We start from the raw sequence: 27,875 nt of genomic DNA on the forward strand, positions 1-27,875 counted from the left end.
TCCGAACAACATTCGGGTTACTGCATATACATATCCCTACAACCCTAGCGTCACCAAACGTTAAGTGTGTAGACCCTACGGGTTCGGGAGACATGTAGACATGACCGAGATTGCTCTCTGGTCAATAACCAACAGCGGGATCTGGATACCCATGTTGGCTCCCACATGCTCCTCGATGATCTCATCGGATGAACCACGATGTCGAGGATTCAAGCAACCCCGTATACAATTCCCTTTGTCAATCGATATGCTACTTGCCCGAGATTCGATCGTTGGTATCCCAATACCTCGTTCAATCTCGTTACCGGCAAGTCACTTTACTCGTACCATAATGCATGATCCCGTGACCAAACACTTGGTCACTTTGAGCTCATTATGATGATGCATTACCGAGTGGGCCCAGTGATACCTCTCCGTCATACGGAGTGACAAATCCCAGTCTTAATCCGTGTCAACCCAACAGACACTTTCGGAGATACCCGTAGTATACCTTTATAGTCACCCAGTTACGTTGTGACGTTTGGTACACCCAAAGCACTCCTACGGTATCCGGGAGTTACACGATCTCATGGTCTAAGGAAAGGATACTTGACATTGGAAAAACCCTAGCAAACGAACTATACGATCTTGTGCTATGTTTAGGATTGGGTCTTGTCCATCACATCATTCTCCTAATGATGTGATCTCGTTATCAATGACATCCAATGTCCATAGTCAGGAAACCATGACTATCTGTTGATCAACGAGCTAGTCAACTAGAGGCTTACTAGGGACATGTTGGTGTCTATTATTCACACATGTATTACGATTTCCGGATAACACAATTATAGCATGAATAAAGACAATTATCATGAACAAGGAAATATAATAATAATGCTTTTATTATTGCCTCTAGGGCATATTTCCAACAGTTTTACCATTGTCCGTCGGCCTGCATGTCTATGGAAGAGAAAGAGTGTTGGAAGGATCATGAGGGCTTGTGTGATTCTCCACAATATGATAATCGAAGATGAGAGAGAGCAGACAAAAATTCATATTGACTTGAATGAGATTCCGGGGGCTTCATTTGCTCTACCTCCTGAAGTGAATGTTGGTGGTAATCTATGTTTCGCAGATGTGTTGCGTAGAAAAGCTACTATTCGTGCTCGTCCACAACATGCCCAACTTAAAAGTGATTTAGTCGAGCATATCTGGCATAAGTTTCAAAACAGCCATCATAATTAATCATGGTGGGATATTGATATCTGCATGTTCATATTCCTTTTTTTACTGTAACCTTGATATGTTACATGCATTTTTATTTCAGGAGTGAGCTGTGATGTGGTGATTGCGGCAGCTGTTACTTATAGGTATACTTTCTCTGATCTTAAATTGTTCTTTTCGTTAACCAAATAGTTCTGTACTCTATAGTTTAGTCAGTGTGAATGTATTATTGCTCAAGAAATTTATTTGATCTGCCAACATGCTTGTATAGAGAGTGAGATCTTCTTTATAGCTTGTTCCTCTTCCTATTGTTACAGTATTTGTTTGTACTGAACCTGTGTAGCTATACAGGATTTATAGAAGTGATTTTCTCTAGCATTACTACTCAGTGTTACTTCTTGATGTCACATGCTGTAAGTTTGCATTGGCTAAATTTTTAAGCTTGATCCGGTTCCTTTTCCATACAGTGGTTGAAAGTTATTGATGCAAATGAGTGGTTGCTCCTTTCCAGCGAAGTACCCTCCATGCTTTATGACTTTTGTCATCGTCCAGATCAAAACTATGATTGTTGCTTGTGGTTGTGAACGGCTTGTTTGCCGGAGATGTTATCTATTATGTTTGCTGAATGCTTACTTAAAGACTTATGTAATCTTAAGTAATTACTCATGATGCTATGGAGTAGTATGATGCTGTGTGACATGTTTGGAGTACTATGATGCTGTATGACATATGTTTGTTGCCTAAATGCCAGTCAGTCTTCCTATTTCCTGGTTGCATGGATGGCATGTATATGTATGCTCTTTGAAATGGCCACAAAGATGTTGTTTCCTGTAGATCACAGCAGATCATATGCACCTGCAAGCAATAAATACTTCATATTAAATGGAGCCATGCTAATAGCCAGCCAAAACGCCAGACTACTATATGAGAGAAGGCTTTATGATGACATGGCATTGCTATATAGCCAGCAGCCGGCTGTGCTATTATCTTTGCTCTAATAGCTGCGGTCTGCGGCGGCGACGCCCGAGGGAAAATCCTGGCGTGGCGAGGTGCCTTCCCGTTGTGTGGCCCGCTAAACGTGAGCCGTTGTTGGTCGGACCGAACCCCCAAAAATCAAGAATGTACTTAGAGCAAGTATAATAAGGCTGACTCAGCTGGCTATAAGCCCTTCCACCTCAGCCAAATCACATCTGGAGGGGAGAGAAAGAGGGAGAGAGAAGCGAACGGGCGCTTCGTCAAGCGCCGGGCTGCGGCACAAGATACGAGAGCTTTGCGCCCGCTTGCAGCCCGTGGCGAGCGCTAGAGCCGGCGCTCTCGATCCCCTGCGCCTCTCCCGCCTCCCGCGCTTCTCCTTCCTCCTTCGCGCGCAAAAATCAGCCCGTGCCGTCGCCCCAAATAGCTTCCTCGCGCCAAATCAAGCCTTCCAAATTTCCCCAAATCGCCACCTCTCCCGAACCCTAGAACTGTCGCCGACACACATCAAGGAGATGGGTCAGCAGTCCAAACGGACGCGCGCGCCGGCACCTCGTGAAGCCCCTCCACCAGCGCCTCTGCTCACCCCGCCGCCAGCGCATCTCCTGGTCCCGCCGCCGGCGCATCTGCTGGTCTCGCCGGCGCCTAAGTCCGCCCCGCCGCCGGGGATCCCATCCGCCTTCCCTTCAAAGCAGAGAACAAGCACTTGGATCCCCCCAAGACCACAAGAGTCTCTGGCGGCTAGTCTGCAGCAAGCAAGTGAATCGGGTCCTACGGCTCAAGGTCCTTGTTGGGCACCGCCTGCCTGCATCGGTGACTCTACATCACCTTGGTACATGGCTGGCAATATGGACTACTCTGATCCACAAGTATGGTATGAATTTTCTCCATTGCTTATCTCAACTCTGAATCGTGGTGTCATTTCTTAGAGCTGCTGACACAGTTGTATGATATGCTAGTTAGATGATACAACATCATAAATCTATCTACTACTCTACTGTCTATTTTCAGAGTTCATTTTTAGTAGCTTAGTAATGATAGAAAAAGAAAAGTTTCTTCTGCTAGATGATCTTTCTTTGATGTACAGGAGCACGTGACTTCTCGTTTGCTGAATCTTGGATTGCAGTGTAGTGTAACTTTTCAGTTTCCACATGATAGTGTGTATGATATATGACTGCATAAACTATTTTTCCTTTAAATAGTTGCTGTGATCAATTCAGTTTTTTCCTTTAAATACTTGTTGTGATCAATTCAGATTTTTCTTTTAAATAGTTGTTGTGATCAATTCAGATTATTTTTCCTTTAAATAGTTGCTGTGATCAACTAGTATGCATCTCAAATGTATTGTATTCAGATTTTACAAATTTGAGTATATACTTGCATGTAGTTCGGTGCTGATCGCTCTTCGTTTCTTTATGTCGTTGAGCAGGGGAGTGGATTCTCACCCACCTAGTGGTTACCTTAGTTACTTTCAGAACACGACAGGCCCCACACAACCTATGCAAAATGGGAGTTCACCGCAACCAGTCAATGCTGGCGATGACACAAATGGTGGTGATTGTGGAAGGACCGAAAAACGCTTGCTATGGACAAAACATGAAGATCTTCGATTGGTATGTCTCTTTTGCATTCATGCTGGCTCCATGTGTTTCATTACTAGCAAATTCAATTAACCCCTTCTGATAATATTGTAGGTCAGTGCTTGGTTGAATAATTCCAATGACCCAATCCAATCAAACTACAGGAAGAATGAACAATATTGGAAAGATGTTACTGCTGTCTACAATAGTACCACCCCAAAAAACAGGGAACGACTAGTCAAGCAAGTGAAAGATCGCTTTGGGAGAATTAAGAAAAGGGTTGCATGGTTTTGTGCGAGTTATAAGGAGGCTAGTGCTTTGTATGCTAGTGGTGAATCTGATGCAGATTTAAAGAAGAGGGCAATGCAAACTTATGAGAAAGATCACAAAAAAGATGGTCCGTTTATGTTTGAGCATTGCTGGGAGATTCTTAAAAAGGAACCAAAATGGGACGCATATTTGGAACGCCTAGAAGATCTGGAGTCGGACAAGAGGAAGTTTAGTGTTGATGATGAAGTAGGGAAGCATTCCACTATAGATGATGATGATGATGAAGATGAACGTCCACCGGGTGGCAAGCAAGCTAAGGAGAAGCAGAAACGAAAAAGAAAGGGTGAAGTTTGTATAATAGATCTTGAAGATGGGCTTCAAAAGTTTGTAGATGCCCAGAATGCAGCAAATGAAGGCCGCAAAGAGATGTTAGAGACCCAAAGGCATGTTTCTGCTGAGAATCTTGAAGCACGGAAGCTTGCTCACCTTGCGGCAAAAGATCACAAAGAGTCGGTCATGCTAGAAACATATCGCTCATTGGTGATGCAAGACACAACCGGGATGCCTGAAGATGTGAGATCTTAGCATGTGTTGGCATTGAAGTGTTTAAGGGAGAAGCTATTTGGCAAAATGGTCTAAGGTATTTCCTACTGTCCGTTGTCTTAATTAAAAGTGGTCATGTACTTAAATTGTAGTCAATGGTCCAGTACTCTAGTTACATTGTAGTCAATGCAGTCCAGATAACCATGCAATAGTGGAAAAACTCATCTAGTCAATAGTCAAATTATACTTAACTTCTATGCATTCCAGATAACCATGGAGTGGAAAAACTCATGTAGTCAATAGTCAAATTACACTTAACTTCTATGCAGTCCATAGTAATTGTACGCCCAGGTAAACAAGACACATCCATATAATGCTCCATCTCCTCTTCAAACTCTTCCACCCAAACCCATCTTCCTTCCTCTACTTCTCATCTTCCTACCAAGCCTACCGACCCATCTTCCTCACCCACCATGTCCGATTCATCATCATACACATATGATTCTGATGAGCTAGCCCCATCCAAAATCATGGAAGCCTATGTTGCTGAGCAAAACGTCCTAGACTCCTTTGCTGAGAGGCTCATGATAAAAATCAAGGCTAGGCTCGGATATGGATCATTGCAGCGACGATACGGTCCAAGGAAGGTCATTCGGAGGGATCATGAAGGTGCTCACGAGCGTCTGGTGGAGGATTACTTTGATGCAGATCCACTCTACCCCGAGAGTATGTTTCGTACAAGATTCCGTATGAATAGAGGTCTCTTCCTCTGCATTGTGAATGCCCTAGGTGAGTGGTCCCCCTATTTCACTTATAGGGCAGATTGTTCTGGTAGAATAGGGCTCTCGCCATTGCAAAAGTGTACAACAGCCATGCGCATGCTAGCCTATGGCACCCCTGCAGACGCACTTGATGAGTACTTGAAGATTGGGAAGTGCACTGCATTAGAGTGTTTGGACAAGTTTGCAAAGGGGGTGATTCAGGTTTTTGGTGGGGAGTACTTGCGACGCCCCACACGGGAGGATGTTGAGCGTCTTCTTCAGGTTAACGAGTCTCGAGGTTTCCCTGGAATGCTAGGAAGTATTGGTTGCATGCATTGGCGATGGGAGAAGTGTCCTCTTGCATGGAGGGGGCAATTCACCCGCGGCGATTATGGAGTACCAACGATGATCCTAGAAGCCGTTGCTTCCCAGGACCTTCGTATTTGGCATGCTTTTTTTGGAGTTGCTGGGTCAAATAATGATTTGAATGTGCTCAATCAATCCCCACTATTTTTGATGCACTGAAAGGAGAAGCCCCTCAAGTCCAATTTTCTGTCAATGGGAATGAGTATACCACAGGTTACTACCTTGCTGATGGTATATACCCAGAATGGGCTGCCTTCATGAAGACTATACCACTTCCCCAAATAGAGAAGCACAAGTTGTTTGCCCAGAAGCAAGAAGGGGCAAGGAAAGATGTCGAGCGCGCTTTTGGGGTATTACAGTCCCGTTTTACCATTGTCCGTCGGCCTGCACGTCTATGGAAGAGAAAGAGTGTTGGAAGGATCATGAGGGCTTGTGTGATTCTCCACAATATGATAATCGAAGATGAGAGAGAGCAGGCAAAAATTCATATTGACTTGAATGAGATTCCGGGGGCTTCATTTGCTCTACCTCCCGAAGTGAATGTTGGTGGTAATCTATGTTTCGCAGATGTGTTGCGTAGAAAATCTACTATTCATGCTCGTCCACAGCATGCCCAACTTAAAAGTGATTTAGTCGAGCATATCTTGCATAAGTTTCAAAACAGCCATCATAATTAATCATGGTGGGATATTGATATCTGCATGTTCATATTCCTTTTTTTTACTGTAACCTTGATATGTTACATGCATTTTTATTTCAGGAGTGAGCTGTGATGTGGTGATTGCGGCAGCTGTTACTTATAGGTATACTTTCTCTGATCTTAAATTGTTCTTTTCGTTAATCAAATAGTTCTGTACTCTATAGTTTAGTCAGTGTGAATGTATTATTGCTCAAGAAATTTATTTGATCCGCCAACATGCTTGTATAGAGAGTGAAGTCTTCTTTATAGCTTGTTCCTCTTCCTATTGTTACAGTATTTGTTTTTACTGAACCTGTGTAGCTATACAGGATTTATAGAAGTGATTTTCTCCAGCATTACTACTCAGTGTTACTTCTTGATGTCACATGCTGTAAGTTTGCATTGGCTAAATTTTTAAGCTTGACCCGGTTCCTTTTCCATACAGTGGTTGAAGGTTATTGATGCAAATGAGTGGTTGCTCCTTTCCAGCGAAGTACCCTCCATGCTTTATGACTTTTGTCATCATCCAGATCAAAACTATGATTGTTGCTTGTGGTCGTGAACGGCTTGTTTGCCGGAGATGTTATCTATTATGTTTGCTGAATGCTTTCTTAAAGATTTATGTAATCTTAAGTAATTACTCATGATGCTATGGAGTAGTATGATGCTGTGTGACATGTTTGGAGTACTATGATGCTGTATGACATATGTTTGTTGCCTAAATGCCAGTCAGTCTTCCTATTTCCTGGTTGCATGGATGGCATGTATATGTATGCTCTTTGAAATGGCCACAAAGATGTTGTTCACTGTAGATCACAGCAGATCATATGCACCTGCAAGCAATAAATACTTCATATTAAATGGAGCCATGCTAATAGCCAGCCAAAACGTCAGACTACTATATGAGAGAAGGCTTTATGATGACGTGGCATTGCTATATAGCCAGCAGCCGGCTGTGCTATTATCTTTGCTCTAATAGCTGCGGTCTGCGGCGGCGACGCCCGAGGGAAAATCCTGGCGTGGCGAGGTGCCTTCCCGTTGTGTGGCCCGCTGAACGGGAGCCGTTGTTGGTCGGACCGAACCCCCAAAAATCAAGAATGTACTTAGAGCAAGTATAATAAGGCTGACTCAGTTGGCTATAAGCCCTTCCACGTCAGCCAAATCACATCTGGAGGGGAGAGAAAGAGGGAGAGAGAAGCGAACGGGCGCTTCGTCAAGCGCCGGGCTGCGGCACAAGATACGAGAGCTTTGCGCCCGCTTGCAGCCCGTGGCGAGCACTAGAGCCGGCGCTCTCGATCCCCTGCGCCTCTCCCGCCTCCCGCGCTTCTCCTTCCTCCTTCGCGCGCAAAAATCAGCCCGTGCCGTCGCCCCAAATAGCTTCCTCGCGCCAAATCAAGCCTTCCAAATTTCCCTAAATCGCCACCTCTCCCGAACCCTAAAACTGTCGCCGACGCACATCAAGGAGATGGGTCAGCAGTCCAAACGGACGCGCGCGCCGGCACCTCATGAAGCCCCTCCACCAGCGCCTCTGCTCACCCCGCCGCCAGCGCATCTCCTGGTCCCGCCGCCGGCGCATCTGCTGGTCTCGCCGGCGCCTAAGTCCGCCCCGCCGCCGGGGATCCCATCCGCCTTCCCTTCAAAGCAGAGAACAAGCACTTGGATCCCCCCAAGACCACAAGAGTCTCTGGCGGCTAGTCTGCAGCAACCAAGTGACTAAATTGAATGTTTGAATCTTGTTGATGTTTGGTACCAATTGTAAATATTCAAAATCACCCCATATAATTTAAATCTAACTATTTCCAAATTTTGGACCTTTGTTTACAAAATTTAGGACTTAAGGAAATGTGAAGTTGTAATGATGTCTAGACCTTTGAATATTTCACGTCACATGTCACGCTAACAAAAATCACATTATGTTCAAAGTGACCAATTTTATAAGTTGAGGGTTCAACTCATGTCTAAACACTTTCTGGATCTCAAAATCACTTTTTATTATTATCATATTACTAGTTACGAATTTCATAATATAAAGATTGCCGTAAAAAATAAATGCACATAAAAATATAAACTCACATGATACTATCTCTTAACTTTTATCATTCCTTCATCCCTCTTCTACCACGCCTCACGCTAGATTTGCCATTGGTTTGCTCTGTGCTTCGTTGTTGTGTCTTCCTCTCTCCTCTCTCCGGCAGGCATGTGCATTCTTATGGGGAAAATGTACGTGTAGAATGCAGGTTAATCCGCAATAGAAGAGAAGGCAATGTCTTAAATCTCCCTCCCAATTCATATATGTTTATCCACTTCTAACTCTCTCATTGTTGCGATGTTAGACTATGTATAGCTTCTGTATCTATGTACGTATATGGTACATATTGTAACACAACCATTATATATAATGAGATAAGCCACCCTAGAGGGTTGTGCTGGTTCCCCAAAACTTATTGTCTTACATGGTACTCCCGCTCGATGCCGTCTCTGTTCCGGCTCCGATCGGGACAAGGAGCATCGGCTCCGTCTTCTCCACGCCGCCGGCGCCCTCGCTTGGGCGTGACCTCGTGGTCCACACCGCGGCGCCGCCGTCCGCTGCGGACTCCGCAGGCGTCGTCCCGCCGCTCCTGCCGCAAGCGGATCACACTGCCCCGCTGGCGGGGTTGGCGGCGTCCGCCCCAGCCACGGGCCTTGCGGCGTCCGCACCGGCCGCGAGCTTTGCGGCGCCCGCCCTGGCTGCGGTCCCGCCTCCTCCCGCATCGGCTTCGGTGCCTCCGGCTGCCTCCATGGTGTTTGCACCCCAGGCAGCCTCCTCGATGGGATTGTCTTCGCCGCCGCCGTTTCACTTCGGTCATCTCATCACCATCAAGCTCTCCGCCGACAACTACATCTTCTGGCGTGCGCAGGTTCTCCCGCTCTTGGGGAGTCACTACCTGCTAGGCTACGTCGACGGATCGCTTCCCTGCCCACCCGCGCTGGTAGACAGCGTGCACGGTCCGGTCTACAATCCGGCCCATCGCGTCTGGACGGGGCAGGACCAGGCGAACCTCTCCTCCATCCAGGGGTCGCTCTCGCCGGCAGTTGCCGGCCTTGTTGTCTTCGCAAAGACGTCTCATGAGGCCTGGACCATCCTTGAGCGCACCTTTGCAGCGCAGTCCCAGGCTCGTGTCTCTGCACTCCGTCGTCAGCTTGGAGAGTGTCAGAAGCTTGACTCCACTGCCACTGAGTTCTACAACAAGGTCAAGGGCCTCGCCGACACATTGGCCTCCATTGGACAGCCCCTCACCGACTCCGAGTTCAACTCGTTTATTGTCAATGGTCTTGATGAGGAGTATGATGCCTTAGTCGAGATCATCAACGAGCGGGGCAACTCGACACCCATGCTGGCACACGAGGTTTTCTCTCGGCTCCTTCTCACTGAGCAACGGGTCGAGACTCGCCGCACCAGGGGCACTGGCTCCCTCTCGGCCAACGCCGCCACCAAGGGTGGCCGCTCTTCTTCATCACCCCGGTCTCCCTTGGGGATGCCACCGTCGCCCGCCTCGGCCCCCCACCTACTGCGACCTTACCGGGGGCTGGCGGTCCACGTGTGTGTCAGCTTTGTGGCCGCGATGGGCACTGGGCCTCCAAGTGTCATAAGCGCTTCCAGCGAAGCTTCCTTGGTCTTGGCAATGACGACAAAGATACACGCAACAATGCCCGTCAGGTCACCATGGCTGATCGTCCCGCGCCGCAGAAGCAACAGGGACACACTCAGTCCTACTCCATCGATCCACACTGGTACATGGACTCTGGGGCGACAGAGCATCTAACCAGCGAGATGGGGAAGCTTCACACTCGTGAACCCTATCATGGCTCCGACAAGATCCACACCGCCAATGGAGCAGGTATGCACATCTCTCATATTGGTCAAGCATCTCTTCTCACTAGACATGCCAATAGGAGTCTTCAGCTTCGCAATGTTCTTCGAGTTCCATCTGTGACCCGTAATCTTCTTTCAGTTCCTAAACTCACACGTGATAATAATGTGCTTTGTGAATTTCACCCTTTTGATCTTTTTATTAAGGATCGGGGCACGAGGGACATTCTTCTTAGTGGGCGGTTGTGCCAGGGCCTCTACCGTCTGGAGCATCCTGGTGTCGCTCGTGTTTTCAGTGGAGTTCGGGTCTCTCCGTCACAGTGGCATGCTCGTCTTGGTCACCCGGCCACACCTATTGTCCGTCATATTTTGCGTCGTCATGAGCTTCCTAGTTTGTCTAGTCATAAAGATGTAGCAGTGTGTGCTGCTTGTCAGCAGGGGAAGAGTCATCAACTTCCTTTTTCGGAGTCCAGTCGTGAGGTGAAACATCCTTTAGAACTTGTGTTTTCAGATGTATGGGGTCCTGCTCAGACTTCTGTCAGTGGTCATAATTACTATATCAGTTTCGTTGATGCTTATAGTCGCTTTACCTGGCTTTACCTTATTAAACGCAAATCTGATGTGTTTGATATTTTTGTTCAGTTTCAAAAACATGTTGAATGTCTTCTCAAGCACAAAAATGTTCATGTCCAGTCAGACTGGGGGGCGAGTATCGCAACCTCAACTCTTTCTTTCAGTCGCTTGGGATAGCTCATCGTTTAGCATGTCCACATACACATCAGCAGAATGGTTCAGTCGAACGTAAGCATCGTCATATTGTTGAAGCTGGTCTTACTCTTTTGGCCCATGCATCTGTTCCGTTTCGGTTTTGGAGTGATGCTTTCACCACTGCATGCTTTCTCATCAACCGTACTCCTACTCGTGTTTTAAACATGAAGACTCCCATTGAGGTTCTCCTTAATGAACAACCTGATTATACCTTTCTCAAGGTATTTGGGTGTGCTTGCTGGCCGCATCTTCGTCCATATAACAAGCGCAAGCTTGAGTTTCGTTCTAAGAAGTGTGTTTTTCTTGGCTATAGCTCTCTTCATAAAGGTTACAAATGTCTTCATGTTCCCACTAATCGTGTCTATATATCTCGGGACGTCGTGTTTGATGAGCATGTTTTTCCCTTTGCCAACCTTCCTGTGTCCACTATCGAACCACCATCCCTGCATTCATCCTCTGTTGCTTCTGACCAATTTGATGATGTTGCATACTCTCCTTTGCTGTTACCTAACCATGGTGCAGGAACCGGACGTGGAGCTCGTTTGGAGCTGTTGGAGGATTCACCATCATCATCGTCGTCTTCTGGTGGGCACGTCGATCGCCCTATGTTGCATGGCATCGATTCGTGTGCCCATGCATGGTCACCCGACGAGCCCGTCGCGCCGAGCATCTCCACTGCTCGGTCCGTTTCGCCAGCGGCCGCCGAGTCGCCCGCGGCTCGGCCCGTCACGCCGTCTTCGCCTGCGGCTCGGCCCGTCACGCCGTCTTCGCCCGCGGCTCGGGTCCTCACGTCGCCTTCATCAGCGGATCGGCCCGCGACACCGGCCGCACCACGGCCCACTATGCCGAGCTCGCCATCGGCCCGGTCTGTGATGCCGGAGTCGCCAGCTGCTTCGTCTGCTCTGCCGGTTTCGCCGGTGGGTCGGCCTTCTTCGCCAACCGAGTCCGAAGCTACCGTGACTGGCTCCTCGTCACCGGCTGACTCGTCAACGTCGCCGTCCTCCAGCCCGTTGCAGGCTGCTCCGTCGACCTCGGTGGTTCCTGTGTCCCGACCACATACACGCAGTCGCAGTGGCATTTTCAAACCTAAGGAACGTAAGGATGGTACGGTTGCTTGGTTGGCTGCTTGTTTGGCTGCTGCTGTTGCGGATCCATCTTCTGAGCCTCGCTCATATCAGGTTGCCCTGCGCATTCCAAATTGGCGAGAGGCTATGGAGCAGGAGTTTCATGCTCTTCTTCATAACAAGACATGGACTCTCGTTCCTCCACCACCACGGGTAAATGTTATTGACTCAAAATGAGTATTCAAAGTGAAGAAGCATTCGGATGGATCTATTGAGCGTTACAAAGCGCGACTTGTTGCTCGCGGTTTTCGGCAGCGTCATGGTCTTGACTATAAGGACACCTTCAGTCCTGTCGTCAAGCCTACCACTATTCGGCTTCTTCTCTCCATTGCTGTTTCTCGTGGTTGGTCACTTCGTCAACTTGATGTGCAGAATGCTTTTCTACATGGATTTTTGGAGGAAGAGGTTTATATGAAACAGCCGCCTGGTTTCTCTGATCCTGATCGTCCTGACTATATCTGTCGTCTTTCCAAAGCACTATATGGTTTGAAGCAAGCTCCTCATGCCTGGCATGCCCGCCTTGCCTCTGCCCTTCGTGCTCATGGGTTTGTGCCGTCTACTGCTGACACTTCGTTATTTCTTCTACAGAAGCCAGAAGTCACTATGTATCTTTTGGTATATGTCGATGATATTATCCTTGTCAGCTCTTCTCAGTATGCTGCTGATGCTCTTGTCTGCTCTCTTGGTGCTGATTTTGCGGTCAAAGATCTTGGGAAGCTTCACTACTTTCTTGGAGTTGAGGTCACTTCTCGTGCTACTGGTCTTGTCCTTACGCAGAAGAAGTACTCCTTGGAGTTGTTACAGAGAGCTGGCATGCTGAAGTGCAAACCGACCACCACACCCATGTCGTCTACCGACAAGAAACAGCTGTTGATGGTGAGCTTTTGTCTCCTGCGGATGCCACAGAGTACAGGAGCATTGTTGGTGGACTTCAGTACTTGACGATCACGAGACCAGATATCTCGTATGCTGTTAACAGGGTTTGTCAGTATCTTCAGGCTCCCAGAGATACTCATTGGGCTGCTGTTAAACGCATTCTTCGTTATGTTCAGTTCACCCTGACATTTGGTATGCATATTCGGCCGACTTCCTCTCGGGTCCTTTCGGCCTTCTCTGATGCAGATTGGGCTGGTAGCCCAGATGACAGGTGATCCACGGGGGGTTATGCAGTATTCTTTGGCTCTAATTTGATCGCCTGGAGTGCTCGGAAACAGGCTACTGTGTCACGTAGCAGTACTGAAGCTGAGTACAAGGCTGTGGCTAATGCTACTGCAGAGATTATTTGGGTGCAGTCTTTGCTTCAGGAGTTGGATTTGTCTCAACCACAGCCTCCTATTCTTTGGTGTGATAACATCGGTGCTACATACCTTTCTGCAAATCCAGTATTTCATGCCCGAATGAAACACATTGAAGTTGACTATCACTTTGTACGGGAACGTGTATCACAGAAGCAACTCCAGATCAAGTTTATCTCATCTAAGGATCAACTTGCAGACATCTTCACTAAGCCTTTACCGCTGCCACAGTTTGAGGCTTGTAGGCGCAATCTTACCCTTCTCAGTTCTTTAGAAAGTGGCTAAGATTGAGGGAGGGTGTTAGACTATGTATAGCTTCTGTACCTATGTACGTATATGGTACATATTGTAACACAACCATTATATATAATGAGATAAGCCACCCCTAGAGGGTTGTGCTGGTTCCCCAAAACTTATTGTCTTACATGCGACGACGCACCTCTTCACTTCACAATGACGCCTTCGCTACTTGCATTCTCCTCTCACTCCACCCACTCCCTGCTGTTCGCAACACTCTACAGTCCTTGAGAGGACAGGTATGCTGTTATTTTTCTATTCGCTTGTACACATGATCTATTTATTTTATAGAATGTTTTCTTTATAAATGCCACTTTTATTAACTCATAAGGTTATATTTAGATGATACACAATCATAATGATTTTGCATCCGATCTCTGTATAAGTAAGATTTGTTGAGAAACGTAGCAGAATTTTAAAATTTTCTACGCATCACCAAGATCAATCTATGAAATCATCTAGCAACGAGGGAGAGAGGAGAGGCCAGGGGCTTGGGTGCGGCTGCCCTCCCTCCCCCCCACTATATATAGGGTGCCTAGGGGGGCGCCGGCCCTAGGAGATCCAATCTCCTAGGGGGGGCGGCGGCCAAAGGGGGTGCCTTGCCCCCCAAGGCAAGGGTGGCGCCCCCCACCCCTAGGGTTTCCAACCCTAGGCGCAGGGGGAGGCCCAAGGGGGGCGCACCAGCCCACTAGGGGCTGGTTTCCCTCCCACTTCAGCCCATGGGGCCCTCCGGGATAGGTGGCCCCACCCGGTGGACCCCCGGAACCCTTCCGGTGGTCCCGGTACAATACCGATTACCCCAAAACTTTCTCGATGGCCGAAACTTGACTTCCTATATATAAATCTTCACCTCCGGACCATTCCGGAACTCCTCGTGACGTCCGGGATCTTATCCGGGACTCCGAACAACTTTCGGGTTACTGTATGCTAATATCTCTACAACCCTAGCGTCACCGAACCTTAAGTGTGTAGACCCTACGGGTTCGGGAGACATGCAGACATGACCGAGACGCTTCTCCGGTCAATAACCAACAGCGGGATCTGGATACCCATGTTGGCTCTCACATGCTCCACGATAATCTCATCGGATGAACCACGATGTCGAGAATTCAATCAATCCGTATACAATTCTCTTTGTCAATCGGTACGTTACTTGCCCGAGACTCGATCGTCGGTATCCCAATACCTAGTTCAATCTCGTTACCGGCAAGTCACTTTACTCGTGCCGTAATGCATGATCCCGTGATCAACCACTTGGTCACATTGAGCTCATTATGATGATGCATTACCGAGTGGGCCCAGAGATACCTCTCCGTCATACGGAGTGACAAATCCCAGTCTCGATTCGTGCCAACCCAACAGACACTTTCGGAGATACCTGTAATGTACCTTTATAGTCACCCAGTTACGTTGTGACGTTTGGCACACCCAAGGCACTCCTACGGTATCCAGGAGTTGCACAATCTCATGGTCTAAGGAAATGATACTTGACATTCAGAAAAGCTACATCAAACGAACTACACGATCTTTGAGCTAAGCTTAGGATTGGGTCTTGTCCATCACATCATTCTCCTAATGATGTGATCCCGTTATCAATGACATCCAATGTCCATAGTCAGGAAACCATGACTATCCTTTGATCAACGAGCTAGTCAACTAGAGGCTCACTAGGGACGTGTTGTGGTCTATGTATTCACACATGTATTACGATTTCCGGATAACACAATTATAGCATGAACAATAGACAATTATCATGAACAAAGAAATATAATAATAACCATTTTATTATTGCCTCTAGGGCATATTTCCAACAGTCTCCCACTTGCACTAGAGTCAATAGTCTAGTTACATTGTGATGAATCGAACACCCATGCAGTTCTGGTGTTGATCATATTTTGCTCTAGGGAGAGGTTTAGTCAACAGATCTGCCACATTCAGGTCCGTATGTACTTTACAAATCTCTATGTCTCCATTTTGAACACTTTCACGAATGGAGTTGAAGCGATGCTTGATATGCCTGGTCTTCCTGTGAAACCTGGGCTCCTTGGCAAGGGCAATAGCTCCAGTGTTGTCACAGAAGAGAGTCATCGGGCCCGACACATTGGGTATGACTCCTAGGTCGGTAATGAACTCCTTCACCCAGACTGCTTCTTGTGCTGCCTCTGAGGCTGCCATGTACTCCGCTTCACATGTAGATCCCGCCACAACGCTTTGCTTGCAACTGCACCAGCTTACTGCCCCACCATTCAAAATATACACGTATCCGGTTTGTGACTTAGAGTCATCCAGATCTGTGTCGAAGCTAGCATCGACGTAACCCTTTACGACGAGCTCTTCGTCACCTCCATACACGAGAAACATGTCCTTAGTCCTTTTCAGGTACTTCAGGATATTCTTGACTGCTGTCCAGTGTTCCATGCCGGGATTACTTTGGTACCTTCCTACCAAACTTACGGCAAGGTTTACATCAGGTCTGGTACACAACATAGCATACATGATAGACCCTATGGCCGAGGCATAGGGAACGGCACTCATCTTTTCTCTATCTTCTGCCGTGGTCGGGCATTGAGCCGTGCTCAATCTCGTACCTTGCAATATAGGCAAGAACCCCTTCTTTGACTGATCCATTTTGAAGTTCTTCAATATCTTGTCAAGGTACGTACTCTGTGAAAGACCAATGAGGCGTCTCGATCTATCTTTATAGATCTTGATGCCTAATATATAAGCAGCTTCTATTTGCTTGCACACATGATCTATTTATTTTATAGAATATTTTCTTTATAAATGCCATTTTTATTAACTCATAAGGTTATATTTAGATGATACACAATCATAATGATTTTGCATCCGATCTCTGTATAAGTAAGATTTCGGATCCCTTTGCTGTTTCCCTTTCCTCCCGAACCTTCTCCTCAAAATGATAAAGAATCTGGTAGATGTTTAGCAACAACCGTCAGAATTCATGTCGATGAAGAATGCGCCACCAATGGAGAAATGTACAAACATGTAGCGGAGAAGAGTTTATATTATTAAAAACATATATAGCCAAATCGACCGAACTAAAGTTGCCGCTCCATGCCAGGTTGCCGTCCTCATATCTTTTGTCCTCTAACAGTTGGCTGATTTTCATTTAGAATCAGCCATAAATGATGGGCGATTGCGATGATTTCCCCCTGAATACATGTAATGCTCTTTCAGGGTGATTTATGGTCCTGATAGACTGATATCATTGCTGGAACAAATTGGCTCAAGGCCTTCAATTCCATGCGCAAGCAACAATTGAAGGAGATCTGATCCTGGCAAGGAGTCAGCTAGCTCCTGTACCCATATTATTGCGTTGCTAATAAAAGACACCCATACAAAATCGATGGTTCTATGGTTGTTGGAGTAGGTGCCAAGAGTCATCAAGACAAAGGACATATATTGCGGCGATCTACCATTCTCTGCACGATAGCACTCCGTGGGCCACTTGTGCCTATGCTTCTGGTACTGTACATGTCACACTCTTTTTGTGTACTTTGAAGTAGCTGTACCAACCACCGGTCCAGTAACTGAACGTAGCAAGCAGTTCAAGCTCCGTGGGGCCTCTTCGATCAGTAGAAAATCTGGAGGAAAAACATTGTGAGTGGAAAGATTTCCTTTAGTGCTACTATTTATACATTCGACTCAAAAGAATGAAGCAAATGAAAATCAGTAAAAGAAAATCTGGTGGTGTGACTTCGAATTGACCAACTAAACCTCCAAGTCTAGTTTTTAATGAGTTCAATCGATTGTTTTGCACATGCATTCATTTTTTTTTTCTAATATACATCTTCATAATCTAATGAATCAAAGAAGCCCTAATACCCCGTATGGTGCAGAAGTTTTGCGCGTTGGTACCTACAACAAGAGTATAAGTACCCTCGCAAAACAAAACAAGAGTAAAGTACGCTGTAAAGGCATCACAATCATCTCCTCAAATGATTTTATTGTCAAATAATTAGAGACAACATTAGATATATAAGCACATTTTAAGAACCATGGTGTACTAAAGTAAGATTATTTTTGTGTTATTAAAGTAAAGATAAACAGAAAATATAATGAGCAAGACTATAAAAATAGGCAAAAGTTAATAAAAAAGATGGCAAGGCAAAAAAAAAAATCAATGCTACAAAAATTACCGTCTAACAAGTTACATATATGCAATAGAACTATCTTGGTGTTTATCCACGGATGCAGTTGTTGGAAGGCATGGCTTTCCTTTTCAGACACACTAAAAAACTCTTGCTGTTTTGGTGAAGGATTTCTCCACTTTCCAAGGTTGTGCCAGTTCTAGCATGTGATTAGAAAGAAAAAACACAAGGAAATTGTGTGATATATGTGCATGTATATTACTCCTTCCATTTCTAAATATAAGACCTTTTAAAGATTCTAATATGGAAAATACACTTTGGTTCCTGGTTGTATATACACCCTCTATGGGGATTTTTTTAGAAATATTTAAATAAAAAGTCAAAACGGGTAAGAACTATCTTGACAAAAAACTTGACTTACTTTTGCACTAGTATATAAATTTTCATGGAAAAAAACAAAGTTGACTTCACAACAAAAAAGACAAAATTTATTTGCTATTATAGCCTTATAGGTCACTATTCACACTATTTTGGCTAAAAAATTGTTTTTTTAAAAAGAAGTCAAAGGGAGATTTTATTTTTGTGGATTTTTTTCTCGCGAGTACAATAAAAGGTCAAGTTTATTTCAAAAATATTTTCAGCAATTTTTGGCTTTTTGTTGAATTGTTATTTTTTTTCATATAGGATGTAGATGTCCCCATAGACCAAAAATCTGCCTCCTTCCAATATGGACTACTTACGAAGCAAAATGAGTGAGCTTACACTTTAAAATATGTCTATATACATTCATATGTAATTCGTATTGAAATCTCTAAAAGGGCTTATATTTAAAAACAGAGGAAGCAGTATATGGTTGTCTTCCTGTAATAAAAAGTTCTTATAGCTATGTGTGTTGCTCAGCATCTCTCCCTGTAACTGCATTCTATCAAGGAATCAAGGAAGAATTTCTTGATCTATCAGGTTCGTCAGTATACCATCCTAGCACTGTCCAGTGTAGAATTTTTTTTCACGTGCGTGTAGTCATATACCCTCTCTACATTTTTTTTAACACAATACAGAAGCAAGTGCTCGTATACATGCGCATACACTCACCCCTATGAACGTATACGCACACTCTATCCCTATGAGCACATTCGAAAGACCATCATATTATTGTCACGAATAGCGAAAAACTATCACTTTATGATTTGTGACATTTCACACCGAACCAAAAGTCTAAGACCCTGTTTGTTTGGACTTTTGCTTCTGCTTTTGTAGATTTTTCACTTTGACCAAAAAGTCATAAAAGCTCCTAAATAAATGCTTTTGAAGCTTTTGTGACTTTTGATGAATCAATACAAAAATATTTGGCTCTGAAATTCATAAAAGCTTCAAAAACGCTTATTTAGGAGCTTTTATGGTTTTTTGGTCAAAGTAAAAAAGTTGCAAAAGCAAAAGCAAAAGGCCAAACAAACAAGGCTTAACAGTGCCAAAAAAACACGGAGTAAGAAATGATATCGTTTTGACGTGGCCGATCCTGAGCCAGCGGGCTGCGGTGACAGTGCGGCGTTAACGCCGTCATTTTCTTTCAGCGTGTGGGACGAAGCTGCTGGGTTGGACCGGCGCGTTCGCTCGTTTCCGTTTACTGGGCTTGTTCGTCAATTGGGCCAGCGCGTTCGGTTTGCTTAATTCAAAACCCATCCAAGTCGTCGCTCAATTCTTCTAATAAAAAAAGAAAACCAAATGGTCGTTTGAGAAATTAACTGCCATTCATTCGGTTTCTCCTTCCAGAAAACTTCAGTTTCCACACTACATTCATTCACTCTCCCTTCGCACAGATAACCACCAGCCTCTCCATCCAACTTCCCTCTTCCACAGCAAACCTCCATCGCCGCCATGTCCATGAGAGAGAGGAGAGCGAGGGAGTGGAGTGACGGGGGGAGTGTTCGGGTTGGGCTGGCCCAGTCGTTTCGGAATTCGGACAAAACCGTTAACGACCATCAACTGCACGCCGTCACCGTTGTCGGATCGCAAGGGACCAGGCACGTCAAAAAATTGCTTAGTGTTTTTTTGCCACTGTAAGAATTTCGCTTCGGTGTGAAATGTCACAAATCGTAAAGTGCTGGTTCTTCGGTAATCGTGACACAAGTGTGATGGTTCTGTGCATTTAACTCAGAAAAATCAGATGCTTATAGAAAGATTTACAAACAGACTAAAGAATTGCTTTGCGTACGATCTTTGCATATACGACGCACGATATAATCAGAAACGGCCCTCCCCCATTATACTGAGCTTATAAGCCATGGATCCTTCTCTGTTTCTCTGTTTACTCAATATAAGTTCAGTTGTCCATTTAATAAGAAACCTTCTCTGTTCCTGAGAAGACAGGGAAAAATAATAATGGAGCTTCACAGAAGAAAAACAACCTTACCCGAAGCACTCGTCACTTCAACGCAATGTTACACCAATACCGATCCAGGTTAGTTGTGCTTCTCTGGCTTCTTTTGGCGCCATAGCTAGCAGCAGAACTTAAGCGTGAGCTGCCCCTGTCTGTCACCATCGATACTAACCAAGCTCCAAGGACAGCAGTCTCTATTCTGAACCCAGGAAGCAACAAGATTGAGCAGCAAAAGGTGGCTAAAGAATCCAGCAGAGAAGGCGCATGTGCACCCTCCAAATAGATCAGAAACGAACAGCCTAAAAGCACATGAAATGGGGAGGCATCCGTTCTCTGGAACTTCACTAGGCGTCCATTGTCTGAAACTTGGGCATGTTCCAGTCAGGCAGTCACTGCATGAAGCACTCACGGGCTCTTGGTTCATCGTTCCGTTTGGGATGCAATAATGGCGGGCACAAGCCTGGATAAGTACACCTAAAGCCTTGTTTAGGGCAGGGGGCTTTGGTTTACATGCGTGCTCGTCTAGATGATGGGTGCTCGTGGGTCTAGTTGGTGGAATCTTGTGGCCGCCCTCCCCGCAAAAAGGAAAATATAAATACTGAACTTTGGTTGCATCAGTGAAGTTCCAAGGTCGAATCGAGCATATTTTATATGGAAATCTATTCCCCATTTTTGGTTATAAAGTTTGCCTTGTTCTTATCCCTATAGCCTACACACTTGAATTTGAAGTTAAATGTCACATTCCTCAAAAGAAAAAAAGTCAGATGCCCTGCAATAATGAAAAATTTGAACTTAAATGAGGTAATGGAACATTCCACAAAATTTAGTTCTTCATTTAGGGCGTTTCAATAGGGTTCATTGTGTTTTGAGCAGGAATAGGAGTCATTGGTGTGTGCATTGACAGAACAAATTGAGATTTTTCTATGATTTTTTTCACTCTCTTCGATTCATATTATTTTGTCGCTCAAATAAATGTATCTAGCTGTATTTCAGTGCTAGATATACATCGGTTAGAGTGACAAGTAACATGGATGGGAGGGAGCATCATTATCCCAAGAGAAGGAATTGGCTAAGAAATGTAATCTTTCTTTATACTACTTGCAGTAGGACAAGATGCATGTCCAGAAAGTTACACCTAAGTTCAGTTAGCATTTCCCAGCTTTTGTGGATCCATGGACGGCGTGCGCTACCACCCACGCCATTCGGTACAGCTACTACTACTACTCCATTTTGGTATAATAACTACAGTAGTGCGCTGCCGTCTATCAGTCTATGGACTTGTGATTGGATCCAGGTAGCCGGCTTTGCCCTTTCCGCCTCTATAAATGCCGCCCCACGCTCTCGTCCACAGCAAAACCCAACTGAGCTACGTATAACTAGTCACTCTGCTCTCTCACTCCACCGCACACACTCACAGAGGGACGCAGAGAAGCACCAGGGGAGTCCGGGAGTGATGGCAATGGCTCAGGGAAGAGGCAGTGCGGCGCAGGGCTTCGCCCTCGGCTTCCTCGTGCTGTGCCTCCTCCTCGGCGCCGACACCGCCGGCGCCGCCACCTACAACGTCGACTGGTCGTTCGCCGCCGGCAGCTGGCCCAGCCGCAAGACCTTCCGCGCAGGGGACGTCCTCGGTGAGTGACCAGGCCGTCAGAAAGATGGCACAGTCGATTACTCCTTCCCACCGTTGCTCCGTATCATCACCTCGTCTCATGTGATGCGTGTCTTTGATCTACTGCGCAGTGTTCAGCTACAACCCGATCGTGCACAACGTGGTGGCGGTGGACGCCGGCGGCTACAACAGCTGCCGCGGCTCCGGCGCGACGCACACCTACACCTCGGGGAGCGACCGCGTGACCCTCGTCCCCGGGACGAACTACTTCATCTGCAGCCTCAGCGGCCACTGCGGGCTCGGGATGAAGATGGCCGTCACTGCAAACTGAAGCGAGTCTAGCTGCAGCTTCCGGTTTCAGAAAAGCTAGCTGCGGCTGCGATGCCATCCGTGCGCATGTGAAAACATCAATAAAGTGTTGTGGAACTCAGTGACTCCCCGCGTGTTGTATCCTGAGTTGTTAACATGATACAGAAGCCAGCAGTGTGCATCAATTGATGCAGAGACGGAGGTGGTATCCTTCTTTTCGGAAGGAAAGAAAAATACAGCAGCCAGTAGGCATGCGTTATGTGTGGATATGGAGGGTGGTAGGTAACGCATGATGTTTGTATGAACGATCGCCGGCATGGCAGTAAAGAACCTCGGACTGGTTTGTTTAATTTGTTTCCAACAGTACGCATAGGGAGCCATGGTCTGATCTAGGCGAAATTCCAATTAGCCAGCTCACAGTCAGCTTTGAACCACTCTCACTCATGATCATATTTTTTTATTTTCTTTTAGAAAAGAAGGTTATACCCCGGCATATGCATCAATCGATGCATGAAGCCATTTTTATTAGTTATTCCACAAAAGTCTAACAGGAATATACATCAATCTACCCGAAGCCACCACTCACACCTACAAACTTGATAATGTGGAGTGATCTCAATCCCCATATCTAAAATCGATCCACATAACGTATCGGAATCAACAGCTGGTGTAGCAGACCTAAAGCGCATCCCATATGCACACGTTTTAGAAGCCGATATCATCATCGGAGCACTGACTCATCTTCCGGAGAGAGATCCAATCCTTGCCAGTCCGGACATCCGTCGACGCCACTACAGTGCCCAACGGCACCACCGCCCTGCGCTCGTTCGTCCAGATGCAAAGACTCTGAAAGATCTGTCGTGCGTAGCACCTGCCAACCAAGCATGACTCAGCGTAGCACCTGTCGGCCAGGCATGACTTGACAGCTCCACCGATGCTCCGTGCAAGACGAAGCCGCTCCACCTCCTGCCTCTGTCTTCCAGCGCTGCTCCACAAACGATGCTCCCAAGAGAAACGACACCGCAGTGCTGCCATCGTCCGATCTGGAAGACCAGATCCTAGGGTTCCCCCGAAGCAGCATGAGTATGTCGACAACAGTTACACGGCGATGCCTTCATCAAGGTAATGGCGCAAAAACGCCGCCATCGCCCCCAACCGCTCGATTTTCACCGGCAATTATGTCTCCCCAACTCGCAGCCGACGCTAGATGACGGATCTTGAGATCTGACCACCCAACCTCAGGCCGACCACCTCCGACGAAGGAGGTGGCCACCACCGCCACGCCTAGGGCCGGATCCCCTGATGTCCTCGTGTCGCAGGTCGAGCCCAGTGGCAGCATGCCATTGACGAAACAAGGATGGTACACGACAGCAGCTTGTGCGGCCCGCCTAAGCCCATCTAGGATCAGATTGGGCACCCAAGCCGTCGTCGTAGGACCCGTTGTCGTATGCCGCTGCCTGCATGCCGAAACTGGATGCCACTGCCGTATGTCCGGCCGGCGTGGACCGCCGCCCCCCTGACTGGATCTGGCCGAGAAGAAGCGCCGCCGCCACCGCTACGCGCACAGGCTTTGCCTGCAAGCCCCTGGCACCGGCGGCGATAGGGGAGATGGCGTTGGAGAGGACCAGAGGAAGGGGCGGGAGCGGTCCGGTGCGGCGTGGCGGCGCCACACATGAGCGGGGGCGGGGTAGGATTAGGGAGCGGTGCGGTGTCCCTGGTGCTCTCCTACTGCCTCGACAGACCCTCTCTCTCCCTACTGGTCATATTTCTTTTGATCTTTCCATACAGAATTTTTCAATGCAGATACCCATACGAGGGTTTAGTCAAGTCACGGTGACTCCAAGATGAGCTCGGAATGTAGGATGTGCCTTATCCTATCTTAATAAAAGTAAATTTACATTGTCAAAACCTCTTGAAAAAGATGAAGTTGCATATTATTGGAGTATTTTAGTTTCTTGCTGGTCCAAAGATGCATCCTTGTGCCATGTGGAAAAGGCACAACTTTGGTGCACAAACATGTGTTATTTAGCCACTCATTTTGTGTGTTTTTTTAAACGCAAACTACCATATTTTCTCACAAAATATTACTGATACATAATGTGATACCATATGTACATGAATGAATTGTCTTAGAACGTTTAAAACTTCTAACTACACATTCAAATGAACTGAACTGAAATGGTGCAAGCAAGCTTGGGAGCAAAGTCCACATTCGGTTTAATTGGGCCTTTATTATTGCTACACTTATCAAATCCTACTCGACAATGGCTGAATCAAGGGCTGGTACTCGTGTATCATAGAGTGTACCAATTGGTCTTTCACAATTTCTTCTTTTCTTATCACATTAAAAATATATTAACATAACTAAAATAGATTTGTCAATACAACATTTTGGTGGTTTAGAAAATATATTAGGTTCACCTCAATCATTATTTTTTGCCTCTATATGAATGAAAAATTCCTATTTGAGAGTGGGAGGGATGTCTGAGTCGACTGAAGTGATGGTTGGTAATTCATTGTTTATTCTTTCAAAAAAATTGCACCAAAGGGTATATCCAATAGCATCATGAATCGCATTCATTGTAAACAAAGGCATCAACCAATATGCATTCAGACATTAAATCTGAATGATTAAAGAGGCCTCTCGCTGATCCACTCTCTCTGACCGTATGTTCGCACGGCTTGTCTATACTTGACCGCCCAATGCAAATCACCTCACATATTGGGCCACATATTCCAAGGGGCCTTTCACCCATAGAAAACATGGTGGTTTGTGGTTGATTGGACCTTGCCACTGCATGAAGCCCGTGTGCCCATTTTTAGATTTAGCATGACAAGATCGACAAATAGCCCAATCAACAAGATGGTCACCAAGGAGTGATCCAATGATTTTTTTTCATTACTAAAATATTCATCTCTTCCACTCCTACCTAATTAGGGGCCAAAAAATCCACCCTGAGTTGGTTTACTTCATTAATATGGACTCTAAAAACAACATATGGTATAACATTTCAAAATTACACGGGCGTGGCTCAAAAGTAACGCCTCCTCTGGTCCATATGATATGAATATAATAGTAATATAAAATTCACAAAAAATGAGATGGCATGTATCTCGATTCATGTAGGTAAAGATATGTCATTTGGTTCATAAATATGATTTTTTTTCCATTAGACCTGAGTTAATGCTTTTTCCCTTTGAAATGTGAAGGATATGAACCAATCCTACATAAGAATAGGAACCATTCCTACCAACCAAAGGGCTTAATAGAAGAATGTCCCATAGAAATCGTATTATATATGATTCCTACAAATTTCCTTTAAATCAAAGGAGGCCTAAGGTCACACAACACCTACTATGGATGAAATTATGAAATGCCATATTGCATATTTCTCCCTTATCTTCATATGTCATTATGGTGGTTTCAAAGCCATGAAATCATCACGTGAAGCTTCTTTGTTGTTCCTTTCACTCCCAGTTCCCTCCTGTCCATGCCAAGTATTTTATTTCCTAAGCAATACAAACATATCTAACTTAATTAGTAAACATCATATTCTCATGAACATTAGAAGTAGTTCTAGGAAATGAAGGTACCTGATAATTTAATTGGCATATACGAGCTCTAGTGACTAGCTCTTATTTTTCTGGAACTTGAATACGCATAGCCGCAGGGGTTGATGGTGTAATACTGGTAGAGATGTCCTCATCATCCTGATTAGGTCATAGTCAAAAGCTAAGCACAATTTCAAAGTGATTTTGTAGTTTGACTATGTGAAATTTAATTACCAACTTTACATTTACGAACAAATATATTAATATGACTACACATTTTTTAAATTTAAATGAACATGATGCAAAAGATTTATTGAACGAAAGGGGTTCCCCGCAGGTTCTACTTTTTAGTAAAATGAAGCCAAAACCAACATAAGCATTCAGGCCAAATCAGGATGGTAGGCCCAAGCAACCATCGGGCAACCAAACACATGTCTAAAAATAAAACCGGCTAAACAAGTTTTTATCTTACAGACACATGAAACAAAACACCGGAGAGAATAACACATCATCTACTAGAGCTCTGCACCATGAGTATGGATCATCTCCAAGCAATCGTGAGGAATTTGCTCCGATGCCAATCCAGAAAAAAGCATGCGTCGATGAAGCAATCCAGATTGAGTGTCATTGCGGAGCACCTTCCATTGATGAACAAGGATGCAGTGAATGTTTCTCCAAGTACGTCTTTGGAAACAAAAGTCATTCCTTAGTGTCCATATGCATGCTCCACAAGGAGGCAGCTAAGACTAAATTCAAAACATGCTTGTCTTATATAGATGCACCACAATGCAATAATATCAACAGAACTCCCAGGCAGTTTTATTTGGAAGAAATCAGATGCAAATGTGTTGTACTGATTCATCCCCACAAAGAAGATATGAAGGTTCATCTACATGCCTCCTCTTAGCCAAAATATCTCTGGTTAAAACCTTGTTGTAAACAATCGACCAAAGGTAGACATGAATCTTTTGAGGGCAGAGGATTTTCTAAAAATTATCTCCAATTATAGACACCACAACTTCAAAGTTAATATAATTATAAAATGGTTTAACAAAGTATTTTTCTTTAGGTTCTAACACCCAGATAGGTGAATCTAGAAGGTCAGATAGGGGGAATCGTTCAATTAAATTCAGAAGATGATTCCAAAGGATCATGCCATTCTAGACCACACATCTTCTAAATGTGAGTTTGAGATAGAGCAATCATGTTTATTACAAATTATTAAAAGATCCCAAAATTGATTTTTTTGGGGACAATCCTCAACCTAAGTATCATGCCAAAAAACTGGCATTGTTTCCATTACCAACTTTTCACCTATAGAAAGTTTTAGAGGCATAAAGAGCCCAAGTCACACTCTCCCAGAAAGGTTTTTGACATGGAACATTAGGGGTTAGATTTATTATCAATCAAAGCTTCAAGCACTATCCACACTATCAAAGTATATTTTCCCCCAAGAAGCTAACAAATCCATGTTAAAATCTCTAATACTGTGAACACGAGGGCCACCAAAGTTTTTCTTCCTTGAAAACAGACCTCCAATGTGCTACTCCCTCCGTCTCATAATGTAAGACGTTTTTTGACACTAAAAATGTCTTACATTATGGAACGGAGGGAGTAGATGATATTTATGTTGATCCCCCATACTGCCCTAAAGAAGTGAGACATCTAAGAATCGATGCATTAATAGTCCATTTGGGGAATTTAATCATGACCATGAGATAAGTAGGTATACTAACATTGCAAGAACAAAGTATATTAATAATAGGCTAGAGATCTCTCTGTTGGGGAACGTAGTAATTTTAAAAAAATTCCTACGCACACGCAAGATCATGGTGATGCATAGCAACGAGAGGGGAGAGTGTTGTCCACGTACCCTCGTAGACCGAAAGCGGAAGCGTTAGCACAACGCGGTCGGTATAGTCGTACGTCTTCACGATCCGACCGATCAAGTACCGAACGCACGGCACCTCCGAGTTCAGCACACGTTCAGCCCGATGACGTCCCTCGAACTCCGATCCAGCCAAGTGTTGAGGGAGAGTTTCGTCAGCACGACGGCGTGGTGATGATGATGATGTTCTACCGACGCAGGGCTTCGCCTAAGCACCGCTACAGTATTATCGAGGTGGACTATGGTGGAGGGGGGCATCACACACGGCTAAAAGATCAACTGATCAATTGTTGTGTCTCTAGGGTGCCCCCTGCCCCCGTATA

General features: G+C 45.4%; 1 protein-coding gene and 1 long non-coding RNA gene across 2 annotated transcripts; both read left to right on the plus strand.

Moving 5' to 3' along the window:
* The first annotated feature begins 4,514 nt into the window (after nucleotides 1–4,514).
* Nucleotides 4,515–6,912, plus strand: LOC119288725. The gene is made up of 3 exons (XR_005141262.1): nucleotides 4,515–4,665; nucleotides 6,456–6,498; nucleotides 6,820–6,912. It is a non-coding gene; the product is annotated as an uncharacterized LOC119288725 (long non-coding RNA).
* A 14,574-nt stretch (nucleotides 6,913–21,486) lies between these two features.
* On the plus strand, nucleotides 21,487–22,462 carry LOC119288726 (chemocyanin-like). The gene is made up of 2 exons (XM_037568284.1): nucleotides 21,487–21,825; nucleotides 21,935–22,462. Exons 1-2 carry the CDS (start codon nucleotides 21,651–21,653, stop codon nucleotides 22,132–22,134), a joined length of 375 nt encoding a protein of 124 aa, XP_037424181.1. The 5' UTR covers nucleotides 21,487–21,650; the 3' UTR covers nucleotides 22,135–22,462.
* Nucleotides 22,463–27,875: the final 5,413 nt, after the last annotated feature.

This window comes from Triticum dicoccoides, chromosome 4A, assembly GCF_002162155.2.
Source record: "Triticum dicoccoides isolate Atlit2015 ecotype Zavitan chromosome 4A, WEW_v2.0, whole genome shotgun sequence".
Classification (NCBI taxonomy): domain Eukaryota; kingdom Viridiplantae; phylum Streptophyta; class Magnoliopsida; order Poales; family Poaceae; genus Triticum; species Triticum dicoccoides.

What these genes read in the sequence shown, in the direction of transcription:
- LOC119288726 (XM_037568284.1), top strand. Translation starts at nt 21,651, where the DNA reads ATGGCAATGGCTCAGGGAAGAGGCAGTGCGGCGCAGGGCTTCGCCCTC. An exon ending in CCGCGCAGGGGACGTCCTCG is followed by an intron (nt 21,826 to 21,934) that starts GTGAGTGACCAG and finishes TCTACTGCGCAG; the next exon opens with TGTTCAGCTACAACCCGATC.